This window comes from Onychomys torridus, chromosome 3 (assembly GCF_903995425.1).
Source record: "Onychomys torridus chromosome 3, mOncTor1.1, whole genome shotgun sequence".
NCBI classification, from domain to species: domain Eukaryota; kingdom Metazoa; phylum Chordata; class Mammalia; order Rodentia; family Cricetidae; genus Onychomys; species Onychomys torridus.
The window spans coordinates 107,052,511-107,078,370 of record NC_050445.1 but is presented as its reverse complement, the minus strand read 5'-3'; the positions used below and the strand labels follow the sequence as shown (position 1 = coordinate 107,078,370).

General features: G+C 45.1%; 1 protein-coding gene across 1 annotated transcript in view; it reads left to right on the top strand.

Moving 5' to 3' along the window:
- Positions 1 to 25,860, top strand: part of C3H3orf20 (chromosome 3 C3orf20 homolog) — a 45,224-nt gene that overhangs the window by 15,167 nt on the left and 4,197 nt on the right. Inside the window, 8 exon segments of the mRNA XM_036182827.1 lie at positions 1,820 to 1,969; positions 3,478 to 3,598; positions 6,470 to 6,601; positions 10,737 to 10,860; positions 12,303 to 12,549; positions 19,634 to 19,937; positions 21,476 to 21,583; positions 22,694 to 22,836. Of these exon segments, the coding sequence (XP_036038720.1) occupies positions 1,820 to 1,969; positions 3,478 to 3,598; positions 6,470 to 6,601; positions 10,737 to 10,860; positions 12,303 to 12,549; positions 19,634 to 19,937; positions 21,476 to 21,583; positions 22,694 to 22,836 (1,329 nt within the window).

Here is a 25,860-nt window from a genome sequence, read left to right as displayed (position 1 = left end):
CTCTGGCAAGTGGTCTTTGGAGAAATGCATGTTCCAGTCTTTTGCTTATACCTTGGTTGTGTTTGGTGAGGCAATTGCTAGAACTTGAACCTAAAACCTCAAATGTGCCAAACACATCTACCACTCTAACCCGAGGTTGTTAATTTTGATGAAGTCCCATTTTGTTGTTAATGCTTTTGGTTTCAACATCCATGACATCATTGCCAAATCCAAGGTCATGAATATTTGCCTGTGTTTTCTTATATCAGCTTTATAGGTGAAGTTCTTATAAGATAAGTCTTTGAGGTATTCAGGGTCAGTATTTGCATCTTGTATGAGCTCAGGGCCTGGTTTCCTTCCTCTGCACAGGGGTGTACTGTTGTCCCAGTGCAGTTTGTTGAAGAGACCATTCTTTCCACTTGGAATGGTCCTGGAGATCTTGGCAAAAATAGATTGACTATAGATGGAAGGATCTATTTTTAGATTCATTTTTAATCCACTGTTCAAATTTTGGTGTCTATCCTTATGCCAGACCACATTGATTTAATTATTAAAGATTTGTGGTAAGTTTTAAATCAACAAGTGTTGTGAGTCTTCCCAATTTGTTTGTTCATTTTTTTTTTAATTATTTGGGATTTCTTTCTTCTTTCTTTCTTTTTTGAAATAGGGTATCTCTGTGTACCCCTGGCTGGCCTGTAACTCATAGAAATTTGCCTGCCTTTGCCTCCCAAATGCTAGGATTAAAGATGTGTGCAACCATGCCTAGCTTCACTCAGTGTATTTTACTTTTGTAGATATCCTCTCTGTCTCCTCTCTTTCCTGGCTTTCTGGGACTCCTATTGTACGTATGTTGGTATGCCTAATGATCTTTCCAAAGGCTCTGAGGTTCTATTCTTTCTTGGATTTTTTTTTAAAGATAGTACCTCACATTGTAGTTCAGGCTGACTAGAAACTATGTAGCTCAGGCTAGCTTAGAACTCACAGTCATTCTCCTGCCTCAGTCTTAAAAGTTCTGAGATGCTAGGTATGAACATACACAGTTCCTTCTTTTCCTTTATGATGTACAGTCTGGATAATTTCAGCTCATTGGCTTTCCAGGACAATGATTTTTTTCTTTTATTGTTTTAACTTGCTGCTTTCTTTGTTTAATGAAATCTTTGTTTCAATTATTGAACTACCTACCCAGCTCTAGAATTTCTGATGGATCACTCTGTGTCATCTCTACCTGCTTATCATCTTCCCTCTTTCCATTTCTGTTTTTATTTGGCTGGTGGGAAAGATTTAGGAGGACAGATTGCAGTACTAGTCACTACAGTCCTCCTACCTGGAGCACTGGCTTCTGCAATTCTATGTAGAGAAGTAGCTGCTGACACAGCTCTTCTGAGGACTAGTGCTTCTTGGGGAAGCAGCAGAGAAAATGTATTTTTCTACTAGACTGGCCAAAAGGGGAGGCAACCTGACAGTGCTAGAAATACTGCTGGTTCTGGAGATCATGTCCTGGCTTTGTCACTCACTTGTGGTACAAGATGAGACCAGGCATGGGGTGACCTCCTCACTCTGGTTTTCCCGAGACCTTCATGTTTTAGCACTAAAAGTCTATGTTCCCAGTACCATTTAGACCTGTGAAAACCTGGGCATATGAAATGGAGAAAGGCCCTGGGGCATGGCTGGGTTCCATAATTGTTTAGTTGTGACCCATGCAAAGCATAGACAGGACCTTTGAAGGAAGGGAACAATGCACAGCAGAAGAATCCTTTCCTATGGAGGCTGTTGCTGTGGGGATTCTGATAGCCTGCTCCTGGAGAGTTCTCTGTTAGTTTTACTTGACTGTATCTGCCAGCTATCCCTCTGGAAATATTGCCATGCTTCAGATTCCCACATGCTGCAGAGGGAAACCCATCACCTGCCTCTTTAACGACGTACCTAACACCTTCCTGGCTCTGTTCAATTCTGATGGCCAGGGCTGTGTTTACTACAACCTGAAGAACAGGTGAGTAGGTCAAGGGAAGTCTAGCCTCATGAAGTATCCCTTGAGGTAATTGGTTCCATATATAAGGTGGTGACTAAAAGTTCCTAGTTAAAGGAGTCTAGGAAGGCACTGAGGCAGGGGGAAGCAGTGCCTGTAGAAACTTGTGGTACTTTGAGGCCCAGCTGTTGGGTACATGTTGCACTTTCCACGGTGAGAAGAAACCCACTCTAAATCTACCACTGGGTACACCAGAACACAGATCTACATTCTTGGTCAGATGTACAGGGTAGTTTATTTTGGTTTGTTTTTGTTTTTTTGAGTAAGAGTTTCTCTGTGCAGCCCTGGCTATCCTGGAACTCTCTCTATAGAACAGGTTGGCCTCAAACTCACAGAGATCTGCCTGCCTCTCTGAGATCTCACAAGTGATGGGATTAAATGTGTGCACTGCCACTGTCTGGCTGATACACAGGGTTTTTGTTGTTACTGTTTTTCAGTGCTGAGGACCAGAACCTCATACATGCTAGGCAAGTACTCTGCCACTGAGCCATATCCCCAGTTATCACCCCTGGAAGAATTCTTTAATGGAAAAAGTGTCTTACACTAGGAACGGGTAAACAAGATGTGAGAATACCACTTTTGTGGTGTATTAATTACTTTACCCATTACTGTGGCAAAATACTTGACATTAGCCACTTGAAGAAGGAAAGATTTATTTTGGTTCACAGTTTCAGAGGTGCTAGTTTGTCATAGCACAGTGGATTAGAGTAGTTAACATCATGGTGACCTAGGAAATAGAGAAAGGGGCTTACAGCAAGGGACCAGAGCAAAATACAGCCCTCCCCAAGATGTAACTCAGTGACTGAGTTCCTCCACGTAGGCTTCCTCTGGTCTTTCACCACTTCCCAATGATGCCAGCGTATTATGAACCCATCAAAGGATTAACCTACTGATCAGGACCAGATCTGTTCATCTCTGAAAGCACAGATAGACCCAGAGGCATGCTCCACTAATCTAGGCATGTCTAAGATACTCAAATTGACAATTCGGATTAACCACCACATGGTGGGGGGCGGTTCTCTTAAGAGCAGCACATACTCTTGACAGCCAAGAGTTGATCTTTATGTAGCTTTTCATAAATTGTTTTGGAAGAAGTTACTTCCTTTCATAGTTAGATATTCTAGCTCACATTTTGGTGCTTGATATCTTTGTGATATCCTTTTGGACTACAGGAAAAATCATTTTTCATCTTTTGGGTTTTGATTGAGCCTACATTATCTGCCTCAGCCTGTTCCTTCTCCACAGATGCCCCATTAGCATCAGTTGGTGTAAGGAGTCTTAGACTGCAATGGGTGGAAAGGTGAAGCTGGTCACAGGAGTCCAGATTCTTTCCTCCCTTCCTCTAGTTTATGTCAGGTAAACATTTCTTCAGACTGGGGCAGACTCTCCCAGCCCTGCCTGCCTGTAGCCAAAGTGATGAGGGAATTCTTTCAGAGCCTCTAAGTAGTTTCTATCTTCTGTGTGTCTCCCAGCTGTCCATATGTCGTGGTTTTGGATGAGGAAGGTGGAATCACAAATGACCAAAAGGGCTACATAGTCCATAAGTGGAGCTGGGCTAATAAGACTGAGACATTGCTCTCTCTGGAATACAAGGTATGTGGGCATCATGGGTAGGGGGTGGCTTCCACAGGTTACTCAGCATCAAATGCAAGCACCTGTAAGACAGCACTACCTCAGTGACCACATGATCTTGTTCAGAGGTCATGAGTCAGTCAGTAGTAATCCAGAGTTGGCTCACTTGCTTTTCACCAGCCTATAGCAACTATGGGCTACTTTACTTCATGGTAACCTCCTTCCTATTTGATTTTTATTTATATTGTTCCATTTTATTGTAAAATATTCATTTTATGAAGCAACATTTATAGTAGTTGACAACTTAATTTTTAACATTTTTAGTTTTTTAGAAATTTATTACATTTATTTTGTGTTATATAAATCTGGCTAGTAAAGAACTAAGCAATACTTGAAGAGTTGGAGAACTTGGGCTCCTTCTATGCTAGCTGGCCCAAACTGAGCTCGTGCTCTGTGAGTCTAGTTACTGCCCACTTGTAGTTTCTTACAGTTTTTATAGGCTTGTAATTTCCTGCCTGCATGGCTGTTTGCAGGTAGTCTTTGTGTTTCGTGACCACGGAGGGAAAATTTCTCTGTGGTTAAGCATGCTTACAAAAGCGAACAATATGGGTATCAGTTAGGACATTTTACCTTCAGTAAGCAGGACTGTCTAATCAGACAGCTAGCTGTGCCAGCAGGGGCCCAAAAACAGAATTTGGCATACTTATGCTGGAAGTAAAGCTTTAATTCATTTGTCTCTGTATCTCTATAACTCTTAAGCCAAAATTGTTATTCAGCTATCGGAGTGGGAGACAGCACTTTGACTAAGTAAGGAACATACTTAATAAACGTACAGCATTTATTTATTTGTTTGTTTGTTTATTTGTGTGTGTGTGTGTGTGTGTGTGTGTGTGTGTGCATGTGTGTGTGCATGCACGTGCATGAGGGCATGTCATAACACACATGCAGTGGTCGGGGACAACTTTCAGGAGTTCATTCTCTCCTACCATGTGAGTCCCAAGACTTGAACTTGTCTGTCTTGGCAGAATGCACCTTTACCCACTGAGCCATCTTGCTGACCTTATAGTTTTGTTTTTTAATAGTGCCCATTGTGTGACTTTCCTAGAAGATGTGAACAAATGTCTATTTCACCCTCGATAGGGCATGAATGCATGACCAAAGGAATGGTTCTACCATAGTCCAGGCTTGACAAACAAGTTTATTGGAGTTACTTGTCAATGTATGAATGAGAGTTACTTGCAAAGCCTGAATGGCTCAAAAGCAACTAGCTGCATTTGTAGACATCTATCTTGTCATGGTTGATAATCCACAAAAGATGAATCCCTGGAGCTCTCTACACAGCTTGTAGGCAGCTAGACAGGTACTAGAGTCTCTCCAGACAGCTCAGCTGGTCCCAGAGTCTCCTCCCCAGAAGTTGTTTATCTCTTGTATAATCTAGGCAGAGGCCCTGTGAATCTTTTAAATTTCAGTTTTCCTAGATTTACAAGCTTTCTGGGATTCAGAAACAAATATGAGCATTTTAAAATTAATTTTTAAGTTGGCAAACAAAACAATGGGCTTGTTATAACATTTTGCACATATATATTACTATACACCTTACAGTTTTAGATGTGCTGATTTGACTCAGTGGAATTATCTCTCTGAGTACCTATGACCTTGTACCTGACCTGGGACAAGAACTTGGGGAGAACAGACATATCAGGTTTCAAACGATCTCTTAAGGAGAGATCCTTGACTGAGTTTATAGAGCATCCATATTGTAGGCTTTAGGAGAGGGCACATCCCCAGGAAGCGGGATAATAAATAAATAGCTGTATTATGTTAAGCTTTGTACATGTTTTAGCCCACAAAGGATGCTCAGCACCCTCAGAGAATGGCTGAATTATTGTCTCCAGGCCCAGAGAAGGCAATTGATTTCCCTAAATTGCCCAATTGATAAGAGGCAAAACTAGAATAGAATCTGGTCCCTCAAGCAAAGCTTGAGTTCCTGAAGACATCTCCATTCTACATTTCTCTAGAAGACTCGGAGTGGGTAGTTTCTCTTAAGTGAGAGTGGTCAGCAAGTCTGAAGATGTCCAGAGACTTGGCACATCATGGTTTATTTATTATCTTTTGGATACTGATGGGCCTGATCCAAATGACAGAGTGTGGGAGGCAGAGACTCAGTGATGAGAAAATGAGGTCCTGGCTACTGGGCCAACATCTGGACTAGTGGAAGTGGAAGGAGCAAAGGAGAAAACTCTCTTATTCAGAACAGTCTGGGATGTCTGTAGGTAAAGAGGTTTTGCAGGCCAGAACACTGAAGACTGGGAGGAATACAGTGGTGGAGGGCTGTCCACTCTGTGGCCTTGGATGAATAACACTTGGAATTGGCAAACTGTTCAGAACTAAGCAAGCTGCCCTGATCTACATCCTCTGACACCATTCTCTTATGAGGGGCAGGAGCATTTATGGCTTAAAACCATAACCCTGTTTTTAAAAACCTCAGCCCATGCTTACCTCATGCTGAAGAGTTGAGATTCAGAGGGACTGAGCAGCTTGCTAACAGAATTAGACTCAAATCAGTTGGTGTCAGAGTAGCCACAGCTGTCTGACCCAGGCTCCAAGCTGGCATCCCAGAGCAGCCGACAGGACTAAGATGACTCCCTGCTTGACACCTGTGCTGCTCTCATGGCTGTTTCCAACAGTGAGTTGAAAGGAACAGGAAAAGAAGGCATTGTTTACTTTCTCAGTTAATCTCCAAAAGGACACTGCTACTCTGTCTTCTCCATGAAAGTTAGATTCCAGCAAAAGGCCCAGAAAGAGCCTACAGATCTCAGCTCCAAGCCAAGAAGAGTTTGTGCCTTGAGCTTGGAAGCAGGGATCCACGAGTGCTGGTTTCTTTATCTGCAGGTGAATGAACAAATGAAGCTAACAGTCTTGGGGCAGGACTCCATCACCGTCACCTTCACCTCCTTGAATGAGTCGGTAACACTCAGTGTGTCACCCAAAAACTGTCCCCATGGCGTGGTGCATGACAAACGGGTAAGGCAAAGTAGATGAGTAGAGAAAAACAGGTGGGGCATCTAGCCCTGACCCAGGGTGTCTCAGCAAAGCATGCCGTGTCGTAGCTCAGGGACTTTCCCCCACTCCCTCCTATGTAAGGCTCTTTCATATCCTCATATTTAAACAACTGTGAATGGAAAACTCTCAGAAAAAGGTACTGTGCCTGAACAGATTGTCCATGCCTCACTCCCTGACTAACATAGTGGAGCAATGACTGTGTAAGACCTGCACTGTACTAGTATGCCAAGTAACCAAGAGATGGCTAAAAAACACAGGGGGGGTGCATAGCTGATGGTGAATCCCACACCATTTGTATAAGGGACTTGAGCACCTCCAGGTTGAGGTAACTGTGGAGATGATCCTTCTGTGAGAATGTAGATCCCTCAAGCAAAAAGAGGTGGCCCTATTTCCCATTATTTATTGAGGGGATGAAATTCAACAGAACCTTTTCAAGTCCAGTCTTTCCATTCATTGGTCCAACTGTTGCCTGGGCCAAATCAACATCATGGGAAAGATCAAGCAAATGGAGAGGATGCCATTCCTAAATCTCGAGGTGTCTAAAAGGCAACACTTGGCATGGGAAGTTAAACTGGGGTAACCAAAAGCTCATGTGAATGCAGCAGATCACTGTAATTCCCCTGTTGATGCTTTGCTGGGATTGGTTCCTAGGATCAGAAGCAGTTTGCCCAGTGCCAGTCCCAGTCTACCCTGTCCACCTGTGGGAATTACAAATAGTATTTCTTTCCCCTTCAGTGGTGTCCTGGCTTGGATGATAAATTCTAAGGACCCGAGCAACAGGCTCTTAAGCTATGGGCTATTACCATAGTATGCCATAAGCTCTCAGGCTCTCAGAGATAGCCAACTACTCTTGAGTTACACAAAGACATGGGGCAGGCATTCATTGTAGACCCACAATATCTGAAGCAGATGCATGCTGTCCTCAGAAGAAAGCATCATGCCTGTTTTACCCATTGCATTTTCATATCAGCAGATTTCTCTTTCACTGATTTATTAAATTCAGCAAACATTCATTAGCACTTGTAATCTGCCACAGTAGCTACTGGAGGTATAGAAATGAAGCCTCTTTCTAGTCTCTAGAACTTTAAGTCTAATGAGGGGACAAAAGAACACATACCAATTATGAGTCCAGCCTGGTTAGCTGTTATAGCATGTTATAGAGGCATATGGGAACTGCTGAGACATGAGAACAGACAGTGTTCATCAAGGCTCTCATAGAAACACCAAAGACATTCAGGTGCCTGTGAGTTCAAGCATATCAGCTTCAAGAATTATAACTACAATGGACTTAGGGGCAGTACAGAGTAGAGTGCTTAACTAGCACATGGGAGGCTAGTTCCATCCCCAGCAAAAAGGAAGTAAGGGACAAAGGAATCAAAGATGGCAGGCAGGTAGTCTAGATGAATGAGCTGAGGTGAATACACTTGCTTGTTATGCCACTCTCATGTTCATTTGGTTCCAGGCTCTTGTTCTAATGGTCATCGTTAAATGCATACTATGTCTGATGTTCTCTTGAGTGTTTCCTGAGAACCAGAAGCAACTTAAAGGCCATTCCGAAGAGATGAATGAAATGACTCTCAAGTCTGTGTGTACATATGCACTCTAAGCCTGGGAAAACTAAGTAATTCAAATGTGATTTTACCTTACCTTAGTACAACTGTAGTGACCCAGAATTAGATGCCCAAAGCTGTGCTGTTCAATATGGCCAACACAAGTAAAAGTCACACAGGGCTGTTGAACCTTTGAAGATCTCAGTAAAAACACATTCCGTGTTTCAAAGACTTTAATGGGAAGAGAATGTAAAATGTTTCAGTAATTGCCAATTTCATTATGTGTTAAATGATCATTTTTATATACTGGGTAAAATAAATATATTATTAGGATTAATTATAACTTTAGGATGTTTTGAATGTGGCTGCTAAGCATTAAACTAGCTCATATTGTATTTCCATGCTAAATGTCCAGGGTAGCGTCTCCATCAAGGAGCTCACAAAGGCATAGTCTGACAGTATAGTAGAAGGGTGAAAAGTTATTTAAAATGATACAATAACTCAAAGAACATGACTATCTTGGGGACATTTAACATAAGGATAAATAGGCCGATGCATTAAAATGGCCTCAGAAAACATGCTGCATTATAGATGACAAACACTGGTGACAGAGAAGGCTGGCTTGCCAAAAAAGCATCGTCTGTAATTGTTTCTATTTAAAAATGCACAGTGTGTTCTACAATGTATATTTATAACTAGATGAGCAGAAATAAATGAATAAATGTAATTAAACAGAATTTCCAACCTTTGTTCTGAACAATAGGTTCAGCATTTCAAGTTATTTTTGCATGAACTCCCCAGGCTTAGATAACTGGTCATCTTAGAACCTTGGAACTAACAAAGTTTTGAAAACCAAGGAAACTTTCAGAGTATTGGGTCTGGCAAAGAGCCCAGGTTAGGAAGAGACCACAGGGCCTTAGCCCAGGCACTTCTCTGGTTGAGCCCAAGTTTCCCTTTCTGTATAGTGATGATGTGTAAAGGCCAATCTGACTTTGAGTCTATCCTGGGATTTTTATAGTCCTTTCAAACACACTATATGTGCTTGTTTGGCTCTGGTTCTGTAAAAATACATGGCCACCTAGAAAGGCTGGAACTGGGGGAGGGTAGTGTCTCTGTCATTGGGAAGCTTGTTAAATGGTTTCCCCAAACACCCATCCCAGAGAGAGCCACCTATCATAGCGACAGGCAGAATGGCAATCCCAGCTTTTACAGCCCTGAGGCCTGGCTTCTCACTAAATATTTCTATCTAGGCAGCACTTTGGAAGCGAGGCAATGCTTTGACTTAAATGCTTTATTAGCCCAGAGTGCCATTTCAGATCCTTTTTGAAACCAGGGTGGATATAAATTACAAATAAATAAATAAAATTAGCCCAGAAGCAGTGGCTAAGACTGCTCAGAAGGAGGCTGGGACTTTGCTAGTAACTGGGACCATCCTTTACAGGGTTCTTGCCTGCAGAGGAGTAAGACCAGCTTTAATCCTTGTCCAGAATATCCATCTACTCCTTATGCTACTCACTCCACCTGAGGCTTAAATTCTACAGAAGAAACTTTCTCATACTTCCACTATTTTAAGAGGGCAATAGAAAAGGAATAGAACCTGCTCTTTAGGAGTAAGCCAAGTTAAGGGATAAAGGAAGTGAAAAAAATGAACAAAACCCAGGCAAACATGATGGGAATGGGTAGATGTGGACATTCAGTAGAGAGCAAGTGCCATTGGCTGAGGAAACAAGGGAAGGTTTCCTGGGGAAAGCCTGACTGCAGTGAACTCTGAATTCTGAGCATGGTTTTGCAGTTCCATGGAGGCACTATGCAGAGCAGCTTCTTCAGAAAATGAGACTGGCACACAGGAGCTTACTGGGAATGATTGCTTTGAGGATTAGAGAAGAGAGAGGTTGAACTTCAGGGAAGCTGAAGCAAAGGCCTCTGGGATACCACAAGGAGTCCAGATGACCCATCAGAGTAATCCCAACTCCAGGTGAAAGATTGGGGCCTCTGTGCTGTGGGTGACCTGCTGGTCTCTGTAGCCTAGACCAAGCATGGCTCTTCAGCCAGGAGCTGTCCACAGTAGCTGGCTGGGTAGAAGCCTTCTAAAAGATGCATATGCACCATAGGAAGATCCAGCAGAGGACACTCCAGAGGAGCCCCTCTGCATGCAGTCATTCAGAAAGCAATAACATTTCCTGAGCACCTTCTCATAAAATCAGAGGACACCAAGGCACAGTCCTCACCTCCCAGAAGTTTGGGGGACAGAACAAATGCACCCAATTGCTTAGTTAAGTGCTAACTTGTCTTGCAGTCACATAGCACAGTGGAAGTCAAGGCAAGGGGTATTTCAACACAGTAGAATCAGAGAAGCCCTCACAATGGGAGAATCTGAGTCAGGTCTGGCCCTGACTCAGAAGGGACTGGGCCAAGAGGACCAGAGATGTTTTCTAGGCAGAAGGAATAGCCACATAACCTTCAGAGCAGAGTCAGTTCTGCTGAACAGGCAGATAGCTCCCTGAAGGCAGGTGACCACTGTCCCCAACCCCTTTGCCTTCCTCCAGTCAGTTCGCAGAATCAGTACCATGGATGACAAGATGTTAAAGATAAACAGAGCCCTGGTTGAGATCAAGAAGCGGTTTCAGAAGACTGTGACTCAGTTTATGAACTCTGTGTTGCTGGCAGCAGGTAAGGGCAGAAAGGTACATAGGCCTACTAGAAGGCCTCCTAAATCTTGGGTCACCCATCTCAAAGTTTAGTCTTCTCACCTTGTGAGCTTCAGCCTCCTGAGAGGTCGGGCCCCCCTTATTTTCTAAGGGGATTGCCTGAGAACACACGCTGGGACTAGTGAACTGAGATAACTTTAATTTCTGAACCCTCCCTCTATGTGTCCTTAGTGTCTCCACGCAATTATGCTACTTTTACTTTCCTATCTCTAATAGACTTTGTGCATCCCTCTGGGCCCTTTCTGCTTTGTCCCCTGCACCATCTAGCATCCTTTTTAACTGGCATTTGCTCCTCTCCCTTCTGTGGATGATCTCAGAAGAAGAGAAAAATCCAGTCACTTCACAAAACTGTCCCTGCTAGACACGGAACACTCTTAGGCCCAATGTGAGAGGCTTCAGGAGCCTTTCATGTCTGTGTTCTCTGCTCTACTGACAGCCATTGGAAACAAGGTGCTACCAAATCCTACTCTGTTACCTCCTGGCTGGGTCTGCAGCCATGCTGCCCACACAGCTTCTCCAGGAATTTCTCCTGAGGAGAGGCTTAGTTCAATTGTGCCCCTTTTTTATGAGCCTTCCTTGACTTCTCTCACTAAGTGGGGCTCCCTCTCCCATTCTGATAATTCCCATGGCTGCTCTGATGGTTTTCAACACTGCTCTAGTTATAAATCTTACTAGGGCTGGAGAGCAGTTAAGAGCACTGGTCGCTCTTCCAGAGGACCCAGGTTCAATTCCTAACACCCACATGGTAGCTCACAACTGTCTGTAACTCTAGTTCCAGGGGATCTGACACCTTCACATCAGTGCACATAAACTAAATTTAAATAAATTATATATTAAAAAAATTTGTTACCTAGCTTTGTGAATATTTATCTCCTTGTCTGCCCATCCCCTCTGTTCTCAGCAGCAAAGGGCCTGTCTTGGGTTGACTTTATGCCTAGCATCCTCATTCAATAAGTGCTTGCTAGGTGAATGAAGGAATAGGTCTCTGGCCTCAGAAATTTCTACTGGACTAAGTAGAAAAAGCAAGGCAAAAAACTCAAAAATCCCACAACACAACAAAGAAGAGGATGAAATCAGCCTCACTGTAGAGACCTGAGGGAATACATGATGTACTTAACCTCATTGTTGAGTGCTATGAAGAGCATGGAGCTGAGTGAAATACAGGGCATCTGAGTAAAGTAAGACTGAAGCTGGGTCTTGCAGAACAAGTAGAAATGAGATGTGTTTATTTGTGTTGACCACTGACTAGGGCAGTGTGCTAGATGCAGAGCAAGGCAGACTGGACAGGAGCCAGTGAGGGGTCAGTGAGCGTGAGCTAAAGTGGTCCAATTGGTTGGAGCCAAGAAGCAGGTACAGAGGTGACCTGGTAGTTTGGGAAAGTGACAACAGCATTCCTGTTGGCAGGTCTGTTCACCATAGAATATCCTGCCATGAAAGAAGACACAGAAGCTAGTCGGATCAAGGTGAAATCCGGGTCTTATCCTGATCGGAGCCGTAAGTCAAGTTTTTACCAAGGAGAAACCCTTGTGCGATCCCATTCAGCCCGACCAGATTCCTTAATTGAAGACAAGGAGAAGGAGGAGTCTATACACACGCTCTTGATCCCTGTTCAAAAGAAGAGCAACAGAGTCCAGGCCAAAGTCACACCAAGGTTGGCTTAACCCTTCATTTCTTCTATAGAGCCAAGGGATGTGATGGGCAGTACAAATGCAGTGGGCACCACACAAGCCCCTCTGTTCGCAGCTCCCACTCTAGGGGTGGAGAAGGACAGGAGATACACATGTATTTAAATGGTATCTTTTATTTTTTGAACATTTATTGTGTATGTGTGTGCATGCATATGGATGTACACATGCCATGGGGTACATGTGGAGATCAGAGGATACCTCAAGGGTAGTTTTCTCCTCCCACTGTGTGGGTTCCAGAGATTGAACTTGAGTTGTAAGCCACAACATCTTTACCTGATAAGCCATCTCACTAGCCCCAAAATGATGTCATTTCAGATGGCCAGGGGCTAATAAGAAAAGGTTTCAGAACAGTGTGGCATAATAGGAACTGGTCATGGACCAAATCTAGCCTGGCTAACTAATTTTTTTATCAATTTTTAAAAGCTTTGGGGGAAACCAAAAGAAGGCTGTTTTATGACATATGAAGTGAGAGGAAGCTCATCAGTATTCACTGATGATATTCTATTGGAGCACAACCATGTCTACCATTTCCCATCATCTATAGCAGCTTCCCCATAGCATGGAAATGTTGAGCCCTCATGACAGAGCTCATCAGGACTCTGACGGGTGGGATACTTACTTTCTAGCCCACTGTGGAAAAGACTAGCCCATCCCTGCAACAGATGACTGTGGAGCAGACTGACTGACAGGCTGCTTTCAGTAAGAAGGCCAGGAAAGCTGTTCTGAAGTAATACATAAATGGGGAGGTGAAGGATGAGAAACAAGCAGCCCAAACAGATGTGAGAAAGGAACATCACAGAGCCCCAGGGGACAAGAACAAGCTTGGCGTGTGTGAGAGCTAGTAAAAGCGGTGTGCTGGGATGTCACAAAGGAGGCCATGGGGCTGGCAAGGTGGTTCAACAAGTAGAGTGACTTGTTTCCAAACCCAACATCCTGAGTTTGATCCCTGAAACCCACATGGCAGGAGAAAACTGACTCCTCAAAGACTTATTCCGACCTTCATGTATGTGCTGTGGCACAAACACACACACACATGAGCAATGTAACTTTTTACAGTTTTTTAAAAGAATAAAGCTATGATCTTAGTTGAGAACACCAGAGCAGGTAGGAGGTTGATCAAGTCACCTTGCTATGCTAGAGATGCCGTCCCATATGTGGAAGTGGAAGTTCATCAGGTTTATATTACTTTAAGAATCTTAAAATAGGTATAGTTTGGGGCTGGCGAGATGCCTCAGTGGGTAGGGGGCCTTGTTATCAAATCTCATGACCTGAGTTCAATCCCTAGGAACTTACAACGGTAGAAGAAGAGAACTGAGTCCCACAAGTCCCTCTGACCTCCCTCCACATGTGTGTGTGCCATGGCACATGCGTGTCCACAAAATAAATAGATAAGTATAATTTAAAATGTGAAACTTGCACGAAAGAATGAGAAAATTCATGGCTTAAGTGCACACACCCTGTAGCCACCAAGTCAGGAACAGACCTTACCTGCTTCCTAAAAGTCCTTCTGTGCCAAGCCAGTCTTTGGCTCCTTCCTCCCTGGGCCAAACACTGTGAACACCACAGACTAGCTTTGGTTCTACCTTTATTTGAATGGATGTGTGTAGTTGGTTTTCTTGGTGTGTGACTTTTTCATTCAGGGTTACGATTTGAGATTTGCCCGTGTCCTATGCACAGCACTCACGTGTTCCTTCTCTTCACCATGTAACAACCCTGTGACCATGCCACAAACCATGCATTCTGATGATATGGGGTTTGGCTGCTCAGGGTTTGGCTTCTCAGGGTTTGGCTGCTCAGAGTTTGGCTGCTCAGGGTTTGGCTGGTCAATTGTGCTGCTCCTGGCATTGGTCTTTTATGTGATCAGCAGATGCTAAGGTGTAAAACCGCTGAACCAGAGTATGGCTAGATATGCTCAGTTTCCTGTATAGATTGGTCTTCTCCAGTGGTTCTAGCAGGCTCAGCTCCCAGCAGCAGTGTATGAGGGCTCCAGTTGCTCCACATTCTTACCAGTGGATATTGCTCTTCTTTATCTTAAAAAAAAAAAAAAAAAAAGTAGAGTATGCTGTGTGTCTGTGTGTCTGTGTGTGGTGGCATATGCATACTTGTGGGGGGCATTGAATGTCCTATCATTGAATACTCTATCATTCTCTGCCTGATTTCCTTGGAGCAGGGGTTCTCACTGAGCTTAGAATTCACCTGGCATTCAGCGAACCCCAGCAATCCTGTCTCCATTCCCTCACAGCCTGTGGCCATGTCTCACTTTTTATTTAGGCACTGGGGATTTTAACTCAGGTCTTCATGCCTGTGCAACACGCTCATACTTATTGAACCATTTCCCCAGCCCCTAGATTATGTTTCATGCTGCATCTGTTTTGAGATAATTTTGTATAAGGTGTTTCACACAGCATTTATTTTGAGATAATTTTGTATAACGTACAATGTATGAGTTGAAATTTGTTTTTACACATGGCTATACATTTGTTTCCACAGCATTTTTTTTAAAACAAGACCCTTTTCTTCATTAACTTGTCCTTGCACCCTTCTAAAGATAAACAATGGGTCATGTTTGTGTGGGTCTCTTTCTGTACTGTTTTATTAATATGATTCTATGACTTTCAACTATTGAAGCAGCCTTGCATTTCTGGATAAACTTCACTCAATTATAAAGTTCTTTCCCCTGGTTTTCTAGGTACAACTTGCTAAAATCTTGTTGAAGCTTTTGCATATATATTTATGAGGGTTATTTATGAATGGTTTTTCTTTTTTGGTAGTGTTATTGTCTGGCTTATCAGAGCAATACTGGCTTAATAAAATGAATTGGGAAGTGTATCTCCTTTATTTGTGTTGAATCCAACTCTTTTCCTTTAACTGTTAAGATTTACCATAAAACCATCTTACTCAGAGTCTCCTTTGTAGAGAAGTTTTTAAAAACAAAATTGCTTTTATAAATATAGAGCTAGAAGCCGAGCAGTGGTGGCGCACACCTGTAATCCCAGCACTTGGGAGGCAGAGGCAGGTGGATCTCTGTGAGTTCGAGGCCAGCCTGGTCTACAAAGCGAGTTCCAGGACAGCTTCCAAAAGCTACAGAGAAACCCTATCTTGAAATAATAAAACAAACAAACAAACAAACAAAAACCAACAACAAAAAATAGAGAGAGAGCTAGTTAGGCTACTTGTTTTTTTTTTTCTTGAATGAATGTTTAGTAATTCACATCTTTAAGAGGATTGGTCATCCAAGTTACTGGATTTATAGACATGGAATTGTTCCTAGTTTTTCCTGGGGACCTTCTTTTGAAAACTTTTTATGTTTATTTGGTGTTTGTGCATACTCACTTATACCCTGGCATACAAAGGGAAGTCAGAGGACAGGAAGGTTCTTGCTGAGGTAGGCTCTCTCTTTCCTCCATGTGGGTGGGTAGTCTCAGAGATTGGACTCAGGATGTCAAGCTTCAGGCAGGTGCCTTTACTGACTGAGCCCTATATGACCTTCTTTTTTTTTTTTTTTTTCCTGAGCTGAGGACCGAACCCAGGGCCTTGCGCTTGCTAGGCAAGCACTCTACCACTGAGCTAAATCCCCAACCCCCTTTTCTTTTTCTTTTTTTTTTTTTTCACTTCTGCCATTTTTTGCTTTATGTATTTAGGAGTCACTATTCAGTGCATACACATATAATCACTGTGTTTCTAGATGGAATATCTTCTCTCTATTATCATTTTCCTTTTTCTTTAATATCAATTTTTAGTTTAATTTATTATTTATGTGTATGTGTGCATGTATGTGCACATGGGCTCAGGTGCTTGTGCAGGTGAGAAGAGGGGTGTCAGGTTGGATGGGCAATCCTCTTAAAGATGTGAATCCCCTGGAACCACCCAGTATGGCTGCTGGGAACCAAACTTGGGTCTTCAGCAAGAGCAGCTCATATTCTTAACTACTGAGTGATTTCTCTAGTCCCAGCCTATAGTGATCTTTATACTTACTTGTTTTCTGGTATTAGTATAACTCTCCTAATTTCTTATAAATATTATTTGCATCAACTTGCTTCACTCACTGAGTCATCTGTCCAGCCCCAAATGTTGACTTTTCTAATCCACTCCTGGCTCTTCATATAGTAACTCACTATAGCTGGGCTAGGAGTTCTTGCCTTTGTTTCTCCTTTGCATTTTCTACTTTTACCCCAGAGGTCTTTTCCATTTGCTTTGTTTGATCATTTGAAACAGGGTTTCTAGCCCAGGTTGGTCTAGAACTCCCTATGTAGTTTAGGATGATTTTGAACTTCTGGTCCTCCTGCCTCTCCCTCCCAAGAACTGGGATTACAAGTCTGTGTCACCATACCTAGTTTGAGTTAGAGACTTTTTAATCAGTTGCAAAAGGCTTCCTTGCTCCAAAATTACAGAATAATTTGTTCTATTTGCCACTATGACAAATTGTAGGAAATTGTAAAGTCAGATTCTCCCACATTAAAAGCCTTAATCACTTTGAACATACTCTGGTATAATTCACGATAAATAGATTCAACATTCCCCATGGATGTTTAGGTTCTTAAAGAAGAGATGCTCTACTTCTATTATTTATTTGGTGTTGTGAATCAAATCCAGGACCTCACATACACTGAATATGTGCTCCATCACTGTGCTCCACCCCTCTTCCCCAAACAGACTCTCCGACTAGCTTTGCTCAGCAAGTATTTACCAGCATTAAATTTCCTCTAAAGAATTGTGAATTGTAAAGCTAGATATGGTAGTGTATGGATACAATCCCAGCACAAAGGAGGCGGAGATAGGATTACCATGAGTTCAAAGCCAACCTGGGATACCTGGCAAGACCCTGTCAGAAAAATAAAGTCAGGATATCCTGGGCTGTTACACAGAACTCTGTCTCGAAAAACAAAGAAGTGGCTGGAAAGATGGCTCATCAGTTAAGGGTACTTGTTGCTCTTCCAGAGCAGCCAGGCTGGATTCTCAGCACTCTCATGGTAGTTTGCATCATCTGTAACTCCAGTTCCAGGGGATCCAATGGCCTCTTCTGTGTACTGTACACACACTTACATGCAGGCAAAACACACATAAAATAAAATTAATGTATGTAAATGAACTAACTAAGCAACGTGTGATAAAGCATGGGCATTGCTCTTATCTTAGGATGACTTGGTTCTAACCTGTGGCCTTGCTAATTCCAAAGGCATCATTGACCTTGGGCAACCCATTCCCCTCATGGGAGAGAGGCTTCTGTATTTTGACCTGTAAATGGTAATAACAGTTTCTGTCCTGCCCATTCTGTGGGGTTTCTACAAAATTAACCAAGGAAATGCCTATCCAAGGGCCATAGATCCTGTAAAATATTAAATGTGTAAAACAGCAATGATGAAAAGAGTGGGGGAAAAGGAGTACTTTACACCTAATGGTGCTTATTTAGACTAAGCGCCATGGCCCTGCATAGTGTCAGCACACAGCAGGTGGCTGATAAATGCTGGAGTGTTGACCAAATCTCTATTGCATCTTTGACTTGTCAAGTGTTCCTATTGTGTCCCACCAGTCAAAACACTGCAAGTAGCTAATCTCTTGGGACCTGTAGTGGGATAGAAACGTATACTAATAAAACTAAGGGGAATATAGAGTATGTTAAACAGTAAGCAATGCTTGAGAGAAAGATAAAACAGGCAAGAAAGAGTGTTGAGGTGGAAACATTCAATAGGGTGCTTAGAAAGTCGCCAAGAAGGCGACATTCCAATAGATGTAAAAGGTGGAGAGAGAATAGGCTTGTGGCTCTGGGGAACAAACAATGGCATGAGCAGAAGTCAGTGTAGCCAGGTGAGACTACTGGGGATCAGGGTGAGGAGAGTACTGGGGATCAGGGTGAGGAGAGTACTGGGGATCAGGGTGAGGAGAGTGCTGGGGATCAGGGTGAGGAGAGTACTGGGGAGCAGGGTGAGGAGAGTGCTGGGGAGCAGGGTGAGGAGAGTACTGGGGATCAGGGTGAGGAGAGTGCTGGGGAGCAGGGTGAGGAGAGTGCTGGGGAGCAGGGTGAGGAGAGTGCTGGGGATCAGGGTGAGGAGAGTACTGGGGATCAGGGTGAGGAGAGTGCTGGGGAGCAGGGTGAGGAGAGTGCTGGGGAGCAGGGTGAGGGGAGTGCTGGGGATCAGGGTGAGGAGAGTACTGGGGATCAGGGTGAGGAGAGTACTGGGGATCAGGGTGAGGAGAGTACTGGGGATCAGGGTGAGGAGAGTGCTGGGGAGCAGGGTGAGGAGAGTACTGGGGAGCAGGGTGAGGAGAGTGCTGGGGATCAGGGTGAGGAGAGTGCTGGGGAGCAGGGTGAGGAGAGTGCTGGGGAGCAGGGTGAGGAGAGTGCTGGGGAGCAGGGTGAGGAGAGTGCTGGGGAGCAGGGTGAGGAGAGTGCTGGGGAGCAGGGTGAGGGGAGTGCTGGGGATCAGGGTGAGGAGAGTACTAGGGATCAGGGTGAGGAGAGTGCTGGGGATCAGGGTGAGGAGAGTGCTGGGGAGCAGGGTGAGGGGAGTGCTGGGGAGCAGGGTGAGGAGAGTGCTGGGCTAAAGAGGAATGAGAAGCAGGAGCTAGATCTGGTACAGCCTGCTGCTTTTTGCTGCCTTAACTGAAATTAAGCTAGAGAGCCTAAGGAGGGCTCCAGAGATGATTCAGTTTCTGACAGAACTCTCACTGCTCCAAGAGAGATGAGGGAGAGAAGTGTTAAACCTTAGGAACTACTTCAGAAATGATGTGAGGCTGGACTATGTTGCTGGTGGTGGAGGGCAGCTAGATTCTGGATCTGTCAACCTGGGAAGGAGGCTTGTGAGATGGTGGGTGTGGAGTGAGGTCACAGATGGCTCTGAAATGTCACCTGAATAACTTCTTATGCCTCCTTTGCACATGAGGAAATGTGGGCCTGGAGTGGTGAGGGGTCCCTCCACTGAAGGACTGGACCAGGATCTGCCTACAGCCCTGGCACTGCAGTGGGCCTCTTTCTGTGTAGAAACAAGAGCTGTAGGGCAAAGGTTGAAGCTTGCCCACAGGATCCTACCACTGTGTTCCTCTTTGTAGAGGGAAGCCGAGAGAGGTCCGCAGCCCCACCAGGTGGGCAGCCTCACCCTATGACTGCCCACTGGTGCTGCGGAGGCTCATTCACAAGGAAGACATCCGAGCCGGCTGCAAGTGTATTGTGAAGGCACCCCTGGTGTCCGACTTGGAGCTAGAACGCTTCCTGTCTGCACCCCGAGACCCCAACCAAGTGCTGGTATTCGGGATAATGTCGAGCCAGAATCCCAACTGTACCGCACAGCTACAGTGGCTGCTGGACACACTATATAGCCATCGGCAGCAGGGCCGTTCCTCACCGTGCATCCAGGTTGGTCCAGAACCTGGTGCAGAGGCCCCTTGGGCCAGGGCCAGGGAGCAGAACCCACTACAACCTCCACTGTATGAGTCTGGGTTAGGTGTCTGACAGCTCCTTGTCTTCCCAGGGCCTTGGCCAACACTTCTGTCTGCAGCCTTTGTTCCATCTTCTCTCTTCTGCTCATCTCCTCCCCCAGGATGAGTGCCATCACATCAGGGCAGGTGCTTCTTCTGACCTTTGAGACAAGGTCAAGGCAAAGTCCTTTTCATTCAGAGCACTTTGCACAGTGAATGTTCAAGGAAAAGACAATGCCCATCACCCATGTTCTTACAGTTCAGTATATGTTTGTAGACTGTCCGCAGGTCCCTCTGTGTGCTGGCCTTGTCTCAGGGGTTCAAGAGCCTACCACTGGTTCACCATGAGCCAGTCCCTGAAGGAATTCCCAGTATGGCTGCAGCTACAGCATGCCCTTGAGAGGGCCATGACAGGACAGATCTGGAAAGGGTGGCTTCTGTCTCCTGGGGTCAGGATGAGCCTCCTAGGATGCTCAGGGCTTTAGCAGGCAACTGAGTATCCCTGGCAGTGGCTTGTGCAGGGATGAGGACAGTTTGAGGCCCCAATTTAAGCCTAAAGGCTAGGTGACTTCTTCCAAGCTATCCTTCCCCTTGAGCCTGTTGGGTTATCCCTGCCCTGTTCCTCCCTGCTGCTGCAGAGTTCTGAATTTGTGTAGGAAATCTGTGAGGTCTGCCTGAACACTCCCTCTAGCCTTTCTCTCTAAGAGTGCTGCCTGCCAGCCAGTTGCAGGAGCTTAGCCAAATGGCCCTTCTAAAATCAGATGTCCCCTCCCCCACTGGGGTCCTTCTCTTGGCCACAAGCCTTTCACCTAGCCATGCAGCAGAGCCACACTTGTTTCATGCATTTCATTTCCAGCTTACTTCAATTTAGAGAATGTTCACTGAGAATCTGCTCTGGGCTCACCTCGTTCATGGCAAACATAATCCCGTCCTCATGGGAATGTACAGTTGGCTGTAGTTCATCTGGGGGCTATTAATTGTTCACTAAGGAATAAAATGCTTAGATGTTGTATTCCAACCACACACAATGTGAATGGGGCCAAGATCTGACCTGAAGTAGTTGGAGGGAGTGGAGGAAATGGCGGTATGTCTGAAGATGGTCTTGGGGAGCAGTAGTGAACTTCACAGAGACTTGGCTTCTGCTCTGGCTAATAGCTGGTCATCCCACAATGGCTAAACACCACAAAGGGGTCAAGAGGGGCAGCCAAGTGAGAGGTGGGGTGAAAGGCTCCTCTGGGCTGTAGAGTGTAGTTTTCTGAGTCTGGTCCATGTGGAGCAGGACTCCTATCTTGAGACTTTGCAGATTGAGAGCAAATGTAGTGCTGTCACAGAAAGAGGAGTCACTGTGGTGATGAGTTCCCCACAGAGGGCTGAGAGCAGATCTGAAGACCTCCTCTGGGAAAGTGATGGCTGCAGGGAAGTGAACACGTATCTTCTTGCATCAGGGTGACCAGTTCCCACATCTCTGTTTGGCAGTGCCAGCATGACCCTTACCGCCTGCTGCGGTATGACCTGGACAGCCCCCTGCAGAAGGATCCACCCCTAATGGTGAAGAAGTTTGCTGTGGTACATGGGATGGTTTTGGTGAGCAGGGGCCCTGTAAAGGGCTAGATATCTATCACCAGCCACTTCTGTCTCAGCCAGATTTGGCGGGTGGGGTGGGATACAAAACAAAACCTGCAGATCTTCTCCCACACATGCTGAGGCTCAGAGAGCAGGACTCATTGAGAGTCACCCAAAAGACTCCCATCCCCTTCCCAGGAGATGGAAAGGTTGGGTGATGTTAACACAGAGAATCAAATTCTATTAATCTGATTGTTATTAAATTATACTAAAATACTATAAGACAATATATGTTTATTGAAAAATCAGGTATACAATCTAGAAAATAATGACACCCTCCTACCACCCAGGATCTTACTCATCTATCCAGCACTTAAGTTCTGGAGCCCCTACTAGGCCACATCCACCTGACATTGTAGTATCTGGCCTTTGTTGTCTTTCTCTATACACATACTTTAGGGCACTGTCTTTCCAATAAAGTAACAGAGCGCTGTCCCACATCTTCAGTTTGTAGCACCAGAATTTTTACCACTGGATGTGAGTGTGTTTTGTTATCACTATCCATGCTGCTTTTGTTGGACAGTTAGGTTCTTTCCCTCTCTCCCTTCTTCCTGTTTTCCTTTTTCTCTATAACAATGGTATGATGATACCCTTGCCTAGCCATCTCTAGACAGCTGTCCATGGTGGAGAATGATAGACACAGAGTGTAGATAGTATGAGACCCCCATTCCATAGGGTGAGCTGAACGGTACATCCCGATATGTGGGTTTGAAGTAGAGGGGGCCAGACAGATGTAGGTAGGTGTGTAGGAGTCTTGTGAGCAGGGTAGAACATGACCTTTCTTCCAGCCTAGGGGAAATATGAAGTGTATATCTAACAGGGCAAAAAGCTGGGCAGGTTGGGCTGCCCTCTGACTCAGGAGGGCCTGTGCAGGAGCTAGGGTCAATCATGTCTCTGTGGGTTGTTGAGGAGGGTAGCACACTTTCCCATAGGGCCTGAGCCCTAACCTAGCTCTGAGGAGCCAGTGACCAGTCCTACTGAGACTTGGAACTTGACTGTCATTATCAGTCATGCCACTATGTCAATGTACTGACGTGTTTCTTATTTCATTTCTTTCCTGACTTCCAACAGATGTTTGCTGGGGGGAAGCTCCTTTTTGGGGGCTGTGTCCTAAATGGCTATGGCTTCAGCAAGCAGAATCTGCTGAAACAGATCTTCCGGGCTCGACAGGATTGCAAGATGGGCTACTTCCTGCCAGACAACTACAAATTCAAGTAAAACTCGACAAGGCATCCCACAGGGAGGGATAATGGGGAAGGGGACTTGGGCGGTGGGAAGGCCATGGGTGGGAGAGCAGGTGGTACCAAAGGAGTACAGTGGGGAAGAGCCAGCGACAGGGAAGTAGGCTGCAGCCTCTTCCTACAGTCCTCTGAGCAAAAGCTACAGAAGGAGGGTTTTGCAGGTGGGGGAGGCAAAGAGGGAGAGCAGGCAGGAAGAGGTGAGCAAGGTCGTGCTGTTTTCTCTTTGAGCTGGAAGTTTGGATAAAGGGCTATGTGGAGAAAAGAAGGTACTGCTCATTTGCACAGTACTCTGCTGAGCTGGAAATAGTGGAAAGATGTCTCAGGGGCAGGAGGGCCCAGTCACACCTGTCAGTTCCAACCTGTGTACACATTCAGCTTGGTTTCCACAGACACAGTCCTTGGTGGAGTAGGCTTGGGTATAAGCATCCAACCAAGGTGCTGGCACCTACTAAGCATCTACAGGCTGGCTCTGGTGAGTGGTGGAAGGCAGTCTGAGCTCCGGACACTGCAGTGCAGGTTCCCAGGAAACCTGCTAGGTTGGGAGTCCTAAGACAGGATTGGAGCCCTGGCTTTTTCTGGCATTATCTGGTGACTGTCAGGTGGACTGATCAGGTAGGCTCCCAAATCTTTAGCTCTTTGCCTTTAAAATGAAGATAATACTCAGTCTTGCAAGACTATAAGGATTTCACAAAAGAGTATTTGTTATTAACAAGTTCTATAAGAGGTAAACAATGAGGAAACCCAGGATAATATCTGTAATATCTGTCCGCAGACCTGAGCTACCTGTAGCGCATCTCTACAGCACCCAGTTAAATCCCCCATTCCCACACAGACCTGCAGTTTTCTATCTTTTTATTTGTTTGTCTGGTTGGTTGGTTGGTTGGTTGGTTGGTTGGTTGGTTGGTTTTTCAAGACAGGGTTTCTCTGAGTATCCCTGGCTGTCCTGGAACTTGTTCTGTAGACTGGTCTAGCCTCTAACTCAGAGATCCCAGTGCTGGGATTAAAAGTGTATGCCACCATGCCTGGCTGCAGCTTTCTATTTTGATGCCTGCTAACCCCAGGGAGCTGGGTTGAGTTTTTGTCAGTCCACTTCACCCTGATGTTGGGGATACAGTCATGAAAAATCCATGGAGGTCACACTAAGTGACCCCGGTATTTTGGAGTACTCAGTGTATGAGGCTGGAAGAGGAGGAACCGACAGGGAGGACAGAAAAGTCTGAGTGTTCTGAGTCCCCATCACTCGGAACACCAAGAGAAGAGGGTAGAGTTACTGGAAACCAGATACTGGCAGGTCCAGGCGTTACAGAGCTGCGTTTTGGGAGCTGTTCACAGTTGAAAAAGAATGTGCCAGACATACATTGGGTCTCACTGGGCATTTATGTCTATAAACTCAGCACCTTAGATTCCCTGTATTTAAAAGATACTAGGAAACCAGAAAGGAAGATGGATTTATTTACAGTTTGAACAAATAGAGAGATGTCTAATTATATCCCCTACCATGCTTGTGGCCACCTTGTAGTTTATGGAAAGCTATGAGACAAAGGATATAAAATATGAAAATTTACCTGTGAGCCCAGAGTTCAGCCGCCTAACCCAAGCCTCTGGGTCCTAGGTGGGAGGGCACAGCAGGCCTGTAGCTAGACAGTCTCAGTGGAAAACACATGTAGAATGGTCCGGACATGAGCAGCCCTGAGTGAAACTGTGTCCACCTGCACACAATATTCACACGTAGCCCCTGCCTCCCTCACTAGGCTTGGGACAGCTAAGGGATGTCATGTGTGGTTTGCAGGTCCCATTATCTATGTCTGTGAGCAGATATGTGTTACCCTGCCATGCTCACACTCCAATGAGGACTAGGTACAAGAGGAACCAGGATAGGGCAGTGTGAGATATCCAGGGAGGCTAAGGGGATGGGAAAGTAGAGCAAACAGAGAAAAGGGTTTGTCCCCTGCAAACACAAAGGGGCTTAGCCTGCAGCAGTCCCAGAAGGGAGGTGTGTATATGTCCCCACCCCATGTAGCAGTGAAATGGCTAGTGGACACATCTCGTTTCCCTCCACCTGGGTTCTTACCCTGCCTTCCTCCAAAAATGGAGTGGGCAGCCAGTGAAGACAACCAACAGGAGGTTGGTTTATTCCTTATTGCCAATTTGGGATTAACAGCTAATATGGGATTAAAAACAACTTGAAACAGGTTGGCACACAGGTTTTGATACTTTAAATGGATCAGATTTGAACTCTTGGGAGCAGAAGGATGATAGCCTCTTAGAGCTCTTTCAGTCCTGAAAAGTCTTACAGCTTAAAAGTTCTTGGAGGGCTTCAGGACGCCAATCTAGAGCAGCCCCCTGCAGAACAAGGCTGCTGGTCAAACACCAGGGACACAAGGAGCAGCAGGTCATGCAGATTGGAAGCAGCTTAGGAATGAATTCTCATCTGCAGCACAAGTATAGAGTCTCAGAGGCTGAGGCAGGAATGAGTGCTCCTGCCTACAGCTACTGGTCAAGTCCCAGAGGCTGGCTCAAATGAATTTCCTGCCTGGAACAATTCTGTCTCCTGCCTGTCTTAAAGGCAGCCTTCCGTCAGCGAAGATGAGCAACTGGCTGGAGCCCAACCCGAAGTCTTCCTTTTCTTCTTCCTCTCTTGGTTCCTGCAGCAGTTATGTCTCTGCAACCCACAGAACATCCAATTGTATGTACGGGTACCCGCTAGACCCTGATTGGCTGGATGTGGGTATGCAAATAAAGTGAAAAATAGGACCTATCAGGGAAGACTTGCTAAACCTGGTTGGGGAAGGAGAAGACCCTTAGTCCCCCAAAAAGTTGCTAAACGTTCACAATCAGGTTGAGAAGACCATCTACAGAAGCAGGGACATTTGAGCGAGTTTTTGTCTGTCCCTGGTTGCTACAGGAGCTCAGTGGGGAGATTTTGGTCAGGCTTCTTTTTTTCTTTTGTGGCAGCAAAATGTACAATTGTGTAACACTTGCAAGTGTGCTTGTGAC